The 15,734-nt window shown below is 34.3% G+C and overlaps 1 protein-coding gene and 1 pseudogene across 1 annotated transcript; both read left to right on the top strand.

Annotated features, from left to right (window-relative positions):
* The first annotated feature begins 1,318 nt into the window (after nucleotides 1-1,318).
* LOC107739093 (ubiquitin-like protein 7) lies at nucleotides 1,319-8,884 on the top strand. Its single transcript, XM_016551090.1, has 9 exons — nucleotides 1,319-1,664; nucleotides 3,898-4,017; nucleotides 4,174-4,256; nucleotides 4,367-4,451; nucleotides 4,529-4,586; nucleotides 5,728-5,861; nucleotides 5,983-6,032; nucleotides 8,122-8,232; nucleotides 8,464-8,884. The coding sequence occupies exons 1-9, from the start codon at nucleotides 1,364-1,366 to the stop codon at nucleotides 8,599-8,601; spliced, it is 1,080 nt and encodes a 359-aa protein (XP_016406576.1). The 5' UTR covers nucleotides 1,319-1,363; the 3' UTR covers nucleotides 8,602-8,884.
* Nucleotides 8,885-9,631: 747 nt separating this feature from the next.
* On the top strand, nucleotides 9,632-15,350 carry LOC107739092 (acyl-coenzyme A thioesterase 4-like; annotated as a pseudogene).
* The last annotated feature ends 384 nt before the right edge of the window (nucleotides 15,351-15,734 follow it).

The following is a 15,734-nucleotide window of genomic DNA, read 5'->3' as shown; positions in this document are numbered from 1 at the left end:
CAAGCCGCCTGCCACAAAGAAAACTATTTCGTCATCAGAATCCATATTTTTATGAACGGCGCGAAACGTAATGCTTACCTCAGAGTTTGTAAAATCGTAGTAAATTCGTGTCGTGTGTGACTGCCTCCATACGATTTTCGGATAAACTCAATCGTGACATGTGCCAGAGCTCACGACGTTCCGACCTTCAGAATCGCACCGTGTATGCCCGCCTTTATCGGAGCAACCGTTGAGATTAAGTGCTAACTGCTAATGCTAACTTTGCCCAGTTGGTTAATGTGTGCAAAAACCAGCTACATGTTCAAAAACATTTTATTATTATTATTTTAATTAAGACTGGTTGTGGGCAGTGTTATTTTAGTATCACTGAGATTCTATAATTGTTTTTAATAATAATTTTCCATTTTTAGTCATTTTGTTGTGTTTGTCATTTTATTCTTTCTTGTCTTTTCCTTTTTTTCTTATTCTTTTTTTAATACATCTAACTAGTTAAGCATGGTTTTAATGTAGTAACAGTGTAGTAACCATGTTTTTTTTTTGGCGTATTGATTACCATTTGTAGGCTATAAGCACAATTTTACTACAAATACCATGGTTAAACTATGGTTAGTAAACCATGGTTAATTTGTGGATTCCATGGTTTAACTATAGTAACCATGTTTTTTGGTTTTATTTGTAGTAAAACCATGGTTCATTTTCGTAATTAATTTTATTAAAATTTTAGTTGTACTAAATGAGAAATGTTGCCTTGGAAACTATAACTGAAATAAAATAAGTAAATGGTTTTATATATTATTTCATTTCAGTTAATGTTTATTTTATTTCAAGTAACGAAAATGTTCATTTCAATTTTTAGTAATTTTGTTGTGTGTTTTAATTTTTTTATTATTCGTTTTTATTAAAAACATGTCTATATAACTTTTATTTTATTTTTTTATTTCAGCTTTATTTTTAGTTTAAGTTATTTTTTAGTTATTTTAGTACATCAAGTTAAAATAAATGGAAATAAGAAATGTTGCCTTGACAACTAGCTAAATTAAAAATTCTTTCTTTTTTTCTATTTATTACAGTTGAAATTATTTTATTTCAAGCAAAAAAAAGCTTCAGTTTTATGATAATAATAACCCTGTGGGTTCTCTTCTAAAAGACACACTATTTTGGCTGGTTTTTAATTGTACCAAAACCGCTTTATTTGTACTATTTCTATTATAAATCTCTGCTTGTAGTGCAGCGCTTCATAATTACACTGCCCTCTCTGTTCATAAGCGACTATCACAGTCTGTAAACACATCAGGAAAACTACGATTCCCAGAACCGCAATCTTTCCTGCGTGACGTCATGGCGCACGGATGAAAACAGTCGCATGATACTGTTTATTTCAAAGACAGATTGCGTTTACAAGACTGACAGATATATTGGTCATTTCTGTGCGTTGCCAAAGACAGCACATATCATCATCTCTAGTGCGTGCATAAGACCGATGGCGTTCTCAGAGTGGCGTCTGTCTCTCAAGCTGCTGGACCAGCCTTCTCTTCCCAAGTCAGTGCTGCAGTTCCCAGAGACCGAGCCTGGAGATGTTCCTCCCGGAGAGTATCGGGTCTCCACTCTCAAGCAGCTGGTATCAGCTCAGATCCCAGATGCCATACCAGATCCTGAGCTCATAGGTAACATATAATGCGAAGCATCTGACGCTAATATTAGAGTGATTATGATTATAATAGTAGACGACAGTGTGGGATTAATACTGTCACATTTCAGATTATTACAGTATTAATAAACTGATTAAAAAGACTAGCCTTTATTTATAATGTTATAATCTGACGTGGACATCAAAGTCAAATTAAAATAATTACAAGTTACTCGGGTAACTATATAACGGTTTCATTTTGGTTTTATTTAGCCCGTTATTTTAAGCCTTTTTATATGTATTCCTGTAGCCGAAATAGTATTTTATGTTACTAGTGCTTTTTTATTTTACTTGCGCTTATTATAATTATAATTATTATTATTTTATTTTTTTTTACCATTTTATTATTATTTTACTAGTGCTTATTAGTTTTTATTATTATATTTATTTGGTGACTATCTTTTCAATTTCAATAACTATTGATTAGATAATAGTACTTATTTCTTTGCTAATTGTTACTAATCAAAGGTAAATATTCCATTGTTATATCAATATACTGTATGCTAACAAATACTTTGAATTCTTTGGGATTCTGTGGTTCAGATATTATAATCAATATTATAAAAAACTAGTTTGTATTCCAATATGTTATACTAGTACCAATTAAAAATTTGCTAAAAGCTGTTCATTGGGTAACAGTGCTCTACTTATTTCCTAGTTACTAATAACTGTCCTATTAATTACTAATATCAATTCCAGCTTTACTAGTACTTATTTATTTGATACTTATTTAGGTACCCATTCATGTGTCATTGTATATTCCAACTGTTATTTATGACATTTCTTACCCCACTAATGAATAGCTTTTAAAATTTTGTTTTAAACTTATGTTACAACTAGTCAGAATGGCTTTTTATTAAAAAAAAAAACTACATAATGTATGTTATAATGCATTAGATCTTTTCATAAATAATTGTTACCAACGTTAAAATGCATCATATTTGCAGATTTCCTGCTACATCTGTTTTTTATTGGTTACTTAAGAAGAATATATAAGTATTAAATATTAGGGCTGTGTATCACCAGCAAAGTCACAATACGATACGTATCACGATACGGGACTGCACTGAATTTCACCTCAGAAGAATTTATAAAAACAGCTGTTTATTAAACACTGCTTACTATAGTGCCATTTCTAACTATTGGCAGAGCAGGCAGTTGACCTCTGCATTATGAAGGGCCTCCATAACTGTACCACAGTACAATATAGGTAATGGCATATGTTTCATGTTTACATTGTGCACTCCCCACCAGGTACAATATTCTGATTGTTTGCATCTTGTTTTTAAGCCCATAAATAATAATGTACTCGTTCTAATAAATTTATATTGTAATGTACTCATTCTAATATATTTAAAAAATCATTTACATTGCTGGTAGGTTATCATCGCACAAATTAACACACTCTCTACGTTCTAAACTAACGCGCTGTCTTCACTGTATCTAACGCACACACTCTCAAGGCTGATTTAATGATAATGATTTGATGATTTATACTCGACGCGTCCGCAAGTTCGCTTTGTATGGAAATGGCTTTCCATAGCTTTGAGTGCGCTGCCACAATATCGATACAGGGCCAGCTGTATCGATACTCGTATCGTCAAATCTCTGTGACGATACATCGTCGTATCGATATTTTGAACACAGCACTATTAAATATATTCTAATTGTGCGTTCAATTATTCATGAGATTATACAATGCATTATAAGGTGCATTACAAGGCATAATTATAAAGCATTATATATTTGAAGACATCAAGTAAAGTATTACCAATCTAGTAGGATGCAATATTACGGTTTACATAGTAAACAGTCAAATCATTTCATACGTTTTTTTAATATATTATCAACAATTTATAACTAATATAATATCAAATAAGGGACACATTATCTTAGGTTTATATTATAAGTCTATTAGACTTTTTTTTTTTTTCCTTAACGGGGTGGAAATTTTGTATCTGTCATTTGTTTAAAACGTTTCTGTAATATATAATAGAATATAACATAATATATAATATAATTTAAGTCAATAAGCTGGAACTATGACTTTTAAAAACATAAATGTGTCCCTATAGTGATGAAATCTAAAGACACTTCAAATCATGTTTCATGTTTCAAAAAAACAAAACAATTATACATTCTGGGAATAACCCCTAGAGGAATCTTGACAAGATTGCAAACAGTTTTCCCATTATCTTTATGCATTACAGAATTAGTGTACTGTGGCAGAAAGTTAAAGGATGACTTGACTCTGGAGTCCTATGGGATTCAGTCGGGATCCACTGTGCACATCCTGAGAAAGTCTTGGCCAGAGCCTGAGATCCATCCCGGTGAGTCGTGTTTACCATCTTCAGTGGAACACAAAAGGAGACATCAGGCAGAATGTTCATGCTGCTCTTTTCCATACAAATGAAATTATGTACAGATGGACACTGGCAAGCTCCAAAAATGCAGTCCATTATTTATTCCTGTATGTTCCTCTATAGAGCCAGTGGACAAGGTTGCAGCTGCGAGGGAGTTTCAGGTCTTGCAGGCAGCTCTTCACACCAGCACTGCATACAGAGACTCGGTAGGTTGACTAGAGCAGCATACAGATTCACTGCTGAACACGAGCGTCTGAACGTGCTGCTGGTTCTGGATCTTTGGGAACATGTTTGAGTAGCTGTTCACTCATTCCAGGTGTTCAAGATGCTGAACAACAAGGAATCCCTCGAGCAGATCATCATCGCAACACCTGGGCTGAGCAGCGATCCTGTGGCTCTAGGTATGTTTACAGGCAGAAGTGATTTGTGATGTGAGGCGTGTTGAAGACTTACTCATGTTTATTGACTACATTTTAAGGGGTTCTTCAAGACAAAGACCTCTTCATACAATTCACAGACCCAAACATGCTTGACACGTAAGTGAGCATCATTACATACAACAGGAAATAGCTGATTTCCTTTATGAACTGCCCCACCTCATCCATAAATAAATAAACGAATGAATGAATGAATGAACAAACAAACAAACAAATAAATAATAATAATATTTATTATTATTATTGTTAGTAATAATTATAAGAAAAATAACAACAAAAATAAAGTGTTATATTTAAAATAATAATAATAAAACAACAACAGTAAACATAAATCAGTAATGTTATTAATGATGAACTAATAATATTAACATAATCATTAATAATAATAATTAGCAATTGTTATAATAATAATAATTATTATAGTAGTTTTTTCTTATTAGTAATATTAATAATAATAACAATAATAATAAGAAAAACAGCATCAATGATCATAAACCAGTAATGTTATTGTTAATTTACTAATCAATAAACCTTTGGGTTACGAGTCCGACTCTCTAACCATTAGGCCACGACTTCCCCCAATAATTAGCAATAATCATCATCATCAATCAGTAATGTTATTAATAATTGGTAATAATGTAATAACAACAATAATTTATTAACTAATATAATAATAAAAAAATATTTTTTGTAATATAATAATAATATATATATAAAATTATAATATATTATAATAGAATTATTGTTATTATTATTAATTAATCAGTAATATTATTTAATAGTAATTATAATTAATATTACTACTACTACTACTACTACTAATAATAATAATAATAGTAATAGTCATAATAATAATAATAATATTATTATTATTATTATTATTATTCAATGTTGAAATAATAATAATACAGTATATTTGTTAATAAATTTATATTTAGGTAGAATTCATATTTGTTTCATTTCAAGCACTTAATCATAAGCAGTCAAGTTTGTCTGGTACTGTATCTTTCGTAAGTCTTTATAATAATTAATCACAATTAAATTATTTATTTTGCTTTTAAAACGACTTTCCATTTTGGCTGATGTCACATTATAGTAATATAGTAAAAGGGGTGTGAATGTCATATTGTGTTGACTTCTGTTGAATCTGAGGTTTTATTGCCTCCGAATGTGACATTTGAATTATGTGGTGCACTTTGGGTTAAAGCAAATGATACCCTGAGCTTAACTATCTCACCAGATTGGCCAATTCCCACCCGGCACTGGTAAATGCCATCATCCTGGTGCTGCACTCGGTGGCTGGCAGCGTGCCGCCCCAACAGAGCGCCAGCTCCTCCAGAAACGTGTCTTCTAGCTCTTACAGTGACATGCCAGGTGGGTGTCCATTTAAACACAATTTAGGTGAAAAATTGCCCACCATTTACATAATGTGACGGGTCATTTAGGTGATCCATAGTAGTTTTCATGCATAAACTTTTTTTTTTTTAATCTACAGGAGGTTTCCTCTTTGAAGGCATGTCTGATGATGATGAGGACTTCCAGTCGGTTTGTGATGATTTACTGTTCTTCATTAGGAATAGTGCATTAACAGTATTAATGCATCCTTACTAAATAAAAGTATTAATTTCCTTCATCTTTCTGACCCCAAAATGAAGTTAATTTTTAAAAACATTAATTTAATAACACTTAAATGTAATCTTTAGCAAAACTCAAAATAAATATTACTTTTGCATATAATTTTGTGATGCCTAAATTCACTTGTAGCATTTCTAAATGACAGATTTTATTTTTTATTTTTTATTGATTTAATCAAAGCAGTATAAACATTTAGGGTACATTTACATGACAACAATGTACTGAAAACAGAAATGTTTTTCCTTTGTGTTTTTGAAAAAGTTTCGCATACAGCCCCCGTTCACACGAATCTGCAAAAATGACTGCATTATTCATACCAGGCCAGTAGATGGCGATGTCCCTTTGCAAAGAAACACTACACACGTGCACACATATAATACACAAGTGCATGACGTCACCTTTTCCAGGTTTCATTCAAAATTTGTGTTTTTGTAGTTTATACTGAGAAGGTAATGGTATCATTTTCAAAAACTTGCACTTTGAAATCCGTTTTCAAAAGTTTGCATTTTCATCCCCCCAAAACGCTGTTGTCTTGTAAATAAGCAGCCAAACGCATACAACGTTTTCCGTTTTTAGTTGAAAATGTTGTGACCCCTTAATGTCAGAACTAGTTAACAGATAATAATTAATAAATTAATTAATGAAAATAATTGTTATCAGCTGGAATTTACAGGGTTCCTACTCTTTCATGAACACCAGATTCAAAGACTTTCAAGGACTTTTTAAAGCACCATTTATTTTATATCAAGCACCTATCAAATTCACACCCCAGCATATGTAGCATCATGAAAGACCTCTTACAGTTCTTAACATTTCACTTACACTTAACATTTACATTAAAAATGTCAGAGTAATGAGGTTTTGAATATGTAGTTTTCATAAATTTAAAGTCGTGTTCAAAAGAATTTAATTAAATCCATTGGAGTCAATGGAGTTCTTGAAAGAATTTCTAAATTTTTAAATTAATAAAAAGTGGTTAAATAGGGCTCTACGCTTTCTTTTCTTTAAAAAATAAAAAATAAATTAGGAGCACAGTCAAAAATTTCAAGAGCACCTTCTAATCAATAATCGAAAATTCTGGTCAAATATTAGCCTTCCCATTACGAGATGATATTTGACTTAAAGTGATTTACAGGGAATTTTGTTTTTACACCTTTGTAATGGCATTTTTTGGCATGAGTGCAATTAAATTCATAAATTCATGTTGAGGTTAATGTCTTAAATATAAAATTTTGAATATAGAAATATTAAATGAATAACAGAAAAGATACTTTAAATTTGAAAGTAAAACTGCCAGTAGGTGGAGGTAAATCACTGAGTTTATCACTGAATCATTAATTCAATTGATTCGTTTGAATTCTACACTTTGTTTGTTATAACGAGAGGATTCGTGAGTTTGCAGAACTTGGCACCGAACAAAACTCCGGTGTTTGAGCAGTGAGTGTATTCTGATTAACGTTGTGTTCTAGGAATCAACAGATATGTCTGTGATACATTACTCAACGCTGCAAAAACACGTTGTAAGTAAGTTAGAAACCTTTAAAGCTCCCCTGAGTGCAAACACAAATATGCTGATCTGGTCAGTCGCACCGGTGCTCCTAAATATTTTTTCATAGTCGCACGCAGTAGTTTTCAGTCGCAAATGCACTGCTTCTCACGCAGGGCTGCGCATCAGCTCACATGCTACGTTTTTTTCTCGCGCTACCCCATCTCCACCCCCAATCATTAGCGCTGTTTCGTTTTGTCTTGGACAGCGCATATAGGACAATATTTTGAAATAGCACCATTCTACTAAATAAAATTTATTTCAAATTTAATTCTTAAATAATAAAGTACTTTCCAGGCCTTGAATCCTGGAAAATCCTTCAGACTTGAAGTCTGATATTCAAGTACTTTCATGAAGCGTGGGAACCCTGAATTTAAACATCATTTCTATGATGTGTCTATGATGTTTTCGATTCACATACACTAATTTAAAAAACGAATATGTCTGTGACAGGGTCCCTCTTCAGGAGTGTCCCCAATCCCTGCAGGCACTCCTATAACCAACGACCTGTTTAACCAGGCACTGCAGCAGGCCCTGCAGGTGTCCAGCATGTCCAGCTTACACGTGAGTAACCACCCGACATACAGAATCATCTTTATAGTTTCCGTCATAAGCCCTTCAAACATCTCAAATAGAGATGTCGCAGAAAATGCATGCATTCTTCCTATGACTGCTAGCACAGCTTGTGCACGAATCCTATTGCTTATTATATGCAGTGAAGTCTGAACACAATATCATTTTCGTTTTTAAAGTGGCATTACTGATTCTGGATCGACTATGTTTGATAATGTTTAGAATCAGTGGCAGTCGCAGCTCCAGCAGCTGCGGGACATGGGCATCCGTGATGAGGAGCTCATCCTGAGAGCCCTGCAGGCCACCGGCGGAGACATCCAAGCGGCCCTGGAGCTCATATTCGCCGGAGGCGCACCATGAATCACTTCTCTGAAGTAAAGCGTTATTGTGATGTTACAACCAAGGCAGATTTACCTCTACATTTTCAATATTTGAACTACTTATTTGATAGTGAGTTATTTTTAATTGTCTTTTATTTTTAGATATGTACATTGAATGCGGTGCTATCAGCTTTTTGAAGAGTAGTTTAGGGCCCATGTTACAATGTATCACTTCAGCTGTGCTAATATACTATGTTCGGCTCCGTAAAGTTTGATGTTCAGACAATCATTGTTACGTTTTATTTTGTCATGAATTAAAATCTTCCCTAAAAACCATTAAGCTTGTTGCTCTGTAGTTGTGTGCAAATATTAAACTTGGCATGATGTGGAAAATCCCCCTGTCTGTTTTCCAAATGCATCTTAATGATTCATCCATGAATGTTATATTTAATTTATTTTTGACCTCCTAATTTTCAATTAAAATGTCATACTTTAGCTTGATCTTCCAGAGAAACAACAGACTTCGTTACGGTGAAGGTGACGGCTTTTCAAATGGAAATTAGTGCATAAATCAACTTCAGCAAAATAAATATCCAAACACCTAAAGTTACATTTTTAAATTAAAATGTATATATTAGATACTTTCTATATTCTTATGGAAACAAGCAGTGATCGTTTGCATTTACTACAAGATTTGATTGCAATTTATTTGCTTTAGGTATAAACAATAGTAAATAATTAATAGGTAAACAATCAACAATTCCCTCATAACAAGGCTACAACATTCCCAATTTTTCTACAGATCTGATTATTTTGTACATCTTATGTCAGTGTTCTAAAATTAGTCAACTTTTATGACAAGAAATCCTGTCACTTTGGTCAAACTATCTATATGAGCCTTTTATCATCAGTATCAATAACCTGTTATGTTTTTATGGGCTTGTTTATCCACGAACTTCAGGTCCACGCTATAGGACAATGACCAGGTCAAACGTCTTATAAAAGCCTTTGCCACAGTTTGTCATTTAGACCTTTTCCAGCAATTCCAGTGTCCATTTTTGTGGTACAACATGGCAGAGACGAGTCCTGTGCTTTTTGTTCATCCTTCGAGTTGCTTGGTTGATGAAAAAGTAGAGGTAGAAGTGAAAGACTTGCCTGCCGATTCTAAATTCACTCTTCTAGAGTCACTCTGAAGATGGAGACGATTGGCAAGCGTTCGGTCGCTACACCAGCGACTCCTCAGGGAGGTACACTGCTTCATCTTAAACTTTCATACAATCACTGTTTTGTTTCTAAAAGCTTTCTCAATCATTAAAGGATTTACTTAATTATTAATACACAGTTTCCAGAGATGAAATTCTTGGCGGGACATTTGAGGGGGTTGAAGCCATGGGTACAGGGGCGGATTGGCCATCTGGCAATTCTGGCAAATGCCAGAGGGGCCGGACCAGTTTGCTTAATGTGGGCCGGTCAGATTTTTTCTAAATATATATAAATAAAATTGTTTTTACGGGCCAACAGCGCATAGGACAGATTTTTATCGCTTGCACGATTTCTCTATGGTTATAATAATACACATACATTAAATGTTTAAATATCTGTTACATATATGGTACTGCTTATATTATTTCACAATCTGTACACAAATGTAAGTAGTGCATGCGTGTGTCCATGGGTGGGGCTGTGTCGGTGTGGTAATGTGGGCCGGTGTGGCTACAGTGCCAGGGCAGAATTTTTGTCCCAGTCCGCCCCTGCATGGGTATGAGACCTGTTCCTGAATGTAAACCAGGTCGCCGGTGAGTAACTAAAGCGAGAGAGATAAACAACCACACCATCCTTTTTTATATTGCATGCACATGTAATGAACTTCTGATTTAAAGGGACAGTTCACCTTAAAATAAAATTCTGTCATCATTTACTCCCCATACGTCGTCCCAAAACTGTATACTGTAATTTATTTTTTTTCTGTGTAAAACAAAACGAGAATTTTATCATAAAGGTGCTCACATTAACAAAATTTTGTGGGAATAAAAGGTCCATTGTCAATATAGTGCAATAGTCGGGTTGCAGAGGCAAAAATGCAAGTAATTTTCTTAGGGAAATTGTTAATATGCTTTTGTTGAAGCCATAACTTTGCAATATTTCAACTCATGTTTTAAATCAGGGGTGTCAAACTCAATTCCTGGAGGGCCGGAGCCTTGCAGAGTTTTGTTCCAACCCTGCTCCAACACACATACCATGTAGTTTTCAAATAAGCCTGAAAGATTTGATTAGCTGAATCAGGTGAGTTTAAATAGGGTTGAATCTAAACTCTGCAGGGCTCCGGCTCTCCAGGAATTGAGTTTGACACCAAGTCATGCTTAACAGCAGAATCCATTGTTAAAAACTACATTACCCACGATGCTGTAAAGACATTTCCACCAATCAGAGAGCTGGAGTGAGCAAATCGCACCAAACGAGCTTAGCTCCGCCTATTCCATGAAGCACCGCAAATGACGTAATAGAGCCTCCCCACACTCTCAAAATACTTAAATATTTGAAAATATATATGCATATTTGCCAATAAACTTTTCCACGACATTCTAATTTATTGAGATGCACCTGTACAGTCAACAACTTTAAATGGATAGTTTTATATTTCTCAATTGTTTTTAATTTGATTGTCTTTTACAATGCTTAATTGGGTTCATTAAAGCTGTTAAAAACACAGTCTTGCATTTTTTTATTTTTTTATTTTTTTTCCAAAACTTTTTTTTGCTTCAAATCAAAGTTTGTACTGTTGTGATTCACCTCGTAGCTGATTGGTTTGATTCATGGCTCTAACAAAGACTTTTAAAAAAAGGAAATGAGTGGAAAAATACACTAAAAAAGGGGGCGGGCACTAATGCCTAAGCGAGACATGCAAAATAGAGCAGGGCGTTTTGATTGGACGAACATTTCTTGGTCCTACGCCTTCCACAGAATATATAAATATAGATAAATACATTTAGACCACTTAACTTAATGATTGCTATCGGGATGTGAAGAGACTTTCAACCAGCATAACAAAAAATGTTTCTGAAGACAATTACCTATTGCACCTTTAAAGGACACCATATTGAATTTAACGTTAATGAAAACAAGGCTGTGACAGATAGACTTTACACTGGCATGCACTGATTAAAGGTCCTAGATCATGCCATGTTGTTAAATAACAGTACAATCCACTGAATGCTCTGTACTTAAGTCCCTCACAGCCTGAAATTCATTCCTGTCAAAAAATTAAACACGGATCTACCCTGACTGAGGTCTATATGTCTTTGCAAAAATGTATGCTGGTATTTTTTTTGGTTGAAAACGAAATGAGAATTTTATTAAAAGTGGAGTCACAATATTTCACGGGGATACATGATACATGAAGCACATCTCACACAGAAGTCACTTTCAAACCAAGCAGCTTTCTGTTGGTCAATGCAGTGGATTTGTGTGACCAACTTAAACCTCATGCGAAATCTGCGTGGGAAAATCTTTTACCCTCACGCACTGAATTTACAGATAATTTTGATTTGAATTGACAGATTGCGGAAGAACAATGTCCAGACACCTGTCAAAGTCGTGTTTTCCGTGCATGAAGGACACCTTGCTAAGGGCTTCAAGCATCACACACCCCTCACATCAGCTACTGCTGAACGCTGGTATTTGGCCCCTGAAGTCCAGAGCGTTGAAGTGATAGAGGGTGAGATAAAGGGGACACTGTTCATTCCCTCAGGTATGGATTAGTCATTAGATGCAGTCCTTGCCCATATATCATTGGTATAGTGTAATATTTTAATATGATATTCAATTGTAATAATATAAATATATAATAATAATTAGAATATACTTTAAATAATATGCAAATTTAATTAATTAATATTTAATTATAACAAATGTATTTACTTATACTGCCATTTGGGGTCATTAAGGTTTTTTTTTTTTAAAGAAATTAATACTTGTATTCTGCAATGATGCATTAAAATGATCAAAAGTGAAGGCTTAAATTCAAAATATCCAGAAACAACACATGAAATATGCATTTATATTGTGCCACAAGAGAAGCATTTATTTTAAAACCAACCTACTCTGTGACCTTGTACATTTAGATGAATGTAAATCATTACATTCTGTCTACATTTATAGAGACTTGAGGGACTCTCCATTTAAATGCGTGTGGTTTTGTAATGCAGGCTCTGGCCCCTTTCCTGCCGTGCTGGACCTCTGGGGAGGGCAGGGGGGTCGTGTTGAGTATCGCTCAGCGCTCCTGGCGTCCCACGGCTATGTCTCGCTGGCCCTGGAATACATTGGGATCCTGAATGCTGCAGGAAAGCTCCATCACGTGGACAACACCTACTTTGAGATACATGTGTGCTACACAACAACTACAAATATAACTCTGATTAACAGATAGGTAAGTAATTCATGTGTGTTTATATCTGAATATACAATACTGGTCAAAAGTTTGGAATAATTAAGATATTTTATTGTTTTTGAAAGAAGTCTCTTATGTTCACCAAGGCTGCATTTGTTTGATCAAAAATACAGTAAAATTAGTAATACTGTGAAATAATATTACAATAAAAAAAACAGTTTTCAGTTTATATATATTTAAAAATGTAATTTATTCCTGTGAAGCAAAGCTGAATTTTCAGCATCATTACTCCAGTCTTCAGCGTCACGTGATCCTTCAGAAATCATTCTAATACGCTGATTTGCTGCTCATGAAACATTTATTTTTATCAATGTTGAAAACAGTTGTGCAGCTTCATGTTTTTGTGGAAACCGTGATACACTACCATTTTAAAGTTATTTCTATTCATCAATTTTATTTGATCAAATAAATACAGCCTTGGCAAGCATAAGAGACTTATTTAAAAACATTAAAAAATCTTATTCCAAAAAGTGTACAGTATATGATAATATATTTATTAAAATGGAATGACATTTCTACTATTTATTTGCATATACTTTAACTAATCTGACATTATTTAATGTTTGTTAATGCTGAAGTGATTTTAAAATAATTCAGTTATATGTAAATTAATTTATAATTTTTAAATTATAATTAATTTAAAATACAATTTTCAGTATTTCCCACAATTTGATTCACACATGGGAGAGGGAAAATAAGGTATATACCATCATATGTACAGTACCTTGAAAGTATTTAAAGCACATCAAATATATGTTTTTTAAGACTGCGTTCACATTTCTACAAAAACACCCCAAAGTGCGTCCTGACAGACTGGCAGTGATGGGGATGTCATTCGGTGTCTCTGTAACGCTGATTTTGACAGCATACTCAGAAATTGTAAAGGTGAATACGTCACACGTTCTCATGTACATCAGTACAGTGGCGATTTGATGCAGAGTCAGTGATGCAATGTATTTTTCTGTCCTTGTGGTTGTGTGGTTTGTGTGAGTGGGAGTCACATCATGCTGCTCAAAGGATCTTTGGCTATGCAGCACTGCAAAAGTGTGAAACACTGTTTTCCCATAACAGACAAATACAATTAAAACAATTAAAATACATTACATTATACAGTACAAACTATATACTAATAACGTCTGTCATTCTGTCAATACCAAGGAATGTAGACAAAACCCGTTATGATGAAAAGATGAGAATAATTTGGCGGGATCTGTTGCTGCCAATACCAAATGACCCTTCCAAGAAAGTTAAGGTATGAAAATGATACATTTACTGTGTTAGTGGTGCATAATATGCAGTTTTGTACTGTAAAGAGTCATGTGCTTGCAATTCCTACGGTGGGTTTTGTTTTTACCAGATGGGTGAAATCAAATGCCCTGTATGATTAAAGGGATAGTTCACCCAAAAATGAAAATGCACGAGCCGCAGGGTTTAATTTGATTTTGTTTGTGTATGTTTTTTTGTCTCTCAAAGTCGTGATTCCCATTCACCTCCATTATATGACTGACAGACTCCAACGGTTTGAGTTAAAAATCTTCGTTTGTGTTCTACTGAAGAAACAAAGTCACCTACATCTTGGATGCCCTGGGGGTAAGCAGATAAACATCAAATTTTCATTTTTGGGTGAACTATCCCTTTAATAGCTGGTGAGAACGATCAAAACTGGCCAGCTTCAGAATCTGCAGCGGATGTGAGTCGATCGGTTTAACACATTAAAATGTTCGTCTTCAGCACTTTTATTTCATCTCAGGCCAGTGATTTAGCCAACCTCATTTCCTGCTCGGCAGATGAAGAAGATGATGGAGAAGGCCGGGAACAGTCACCTCCTAACGGTTCTCTCGTATCCTGGAACGGGTCTCCTTATTGAGCCGCCCTACAGCCCTCACGTCCGATTCAGTGACTTCAAGTTACTGGAGGCAAAGACCAAAGGTGAAAGTCTACAATCAAGCTCGTTTTTTCATTGAGTTTCTAGCCCTTGTCTTATGTTAAAATGATGGGTACATTCATTATGTTCCAGGTTAAATGAACCCTTGTTAGATTAATACTAATAATCTATTCATTATTACTGTAAAAAGGCATAATGAAGATGAATTAGTCTTGCAATTATAAATACAGTATATAAATGGTTAGCAGCGTGTAACTTCTCTGCTGTTGTCATAGAGATGCTCCTCAAGAAAAGCCAGAGTTTTCTGCCAGGACTCCTCCTGAGCTCGACTGTGAGGAACCGTCTCTCCTCCCCAAAGCACCACCACTACAATACAAAGCAATGTCATTTCAACCTCCTGAAATACAACGCACATATGCCAACAACAGCACATTCATCTATCCGTCTGTGTATATGACATCTCACTTCCCATTTAAAAGCATATTGGTGGAGGAAATAAGAAGATGATAGATTAATCTTAGTCTTGCCCTTATATTATGTTCAGGATCAGTTTGACCCGCAGCACATTTTTGAGTTGTGGGAAATTAACCTAGGATGTTTTTCTTGAAATTGTGAAATTATATCTCATTTAGGCTCATGAACATGCATGCAATGTTTTGACACTCTGAGGTGTTGTGAAATTTGCCTGTGAAATTTATATTATGACTGTGATGTTAGCAGGTCAATTTGACCCACAAATTGCATGCTTGAAGGCAAGTGCTCATTCTGTTTGAGCTTCAGGAAAGCACAAAAAAAATATCTAAATGTTAAATTTAAAATAATAAAAAAAATATTGTTTTAA

Source organism: Sinocyclocheilus rhinocerous, unplaced genomic scaffold (assembly GCF_001515625.1).
Source record: "Sinocyclocheilus rhinocerous isolate Xijiao unplaced genomic scaffold, SAMN03320098_v1.1 scaffold675, whole genome shotgun sequence".
Taxonomy (NCBI): Eukaryota; Metazoa; Chordata; class Actinopteri; order Cypriniformes; family Cyprinidae; genus Sinocyclocheilus; species Sinocyclocheilus rhinocerous.
Note: the sequence above shows the minus strand (reverse complement) of the source record. Positions and strands in the feature narration are given on the sequence as shown.

Coding starts and splice junctions, on each gene's coding strand:
- LOC107739093 (XM_016551090.1), top strand. CDS start 1,364: ATGATACTGTTTATTTCAAAGACAGATTGCGTTTACAAGACTGACAGA. Junction 4,018..4,173: donor AGAGCCTGAGATCCATCCCG/GTGAGTCGTGTT, acceptor GTTCCTCTATAG/AGCCAGTGGACAAGGTTGCA. Junction 8,233..8,463: donor CCAGCATGTCCAGCTTACAC/GTGAGTAACCAC, acceptor GATAATGTTTAG/AATCAGTGGCAGTCGCAGCT.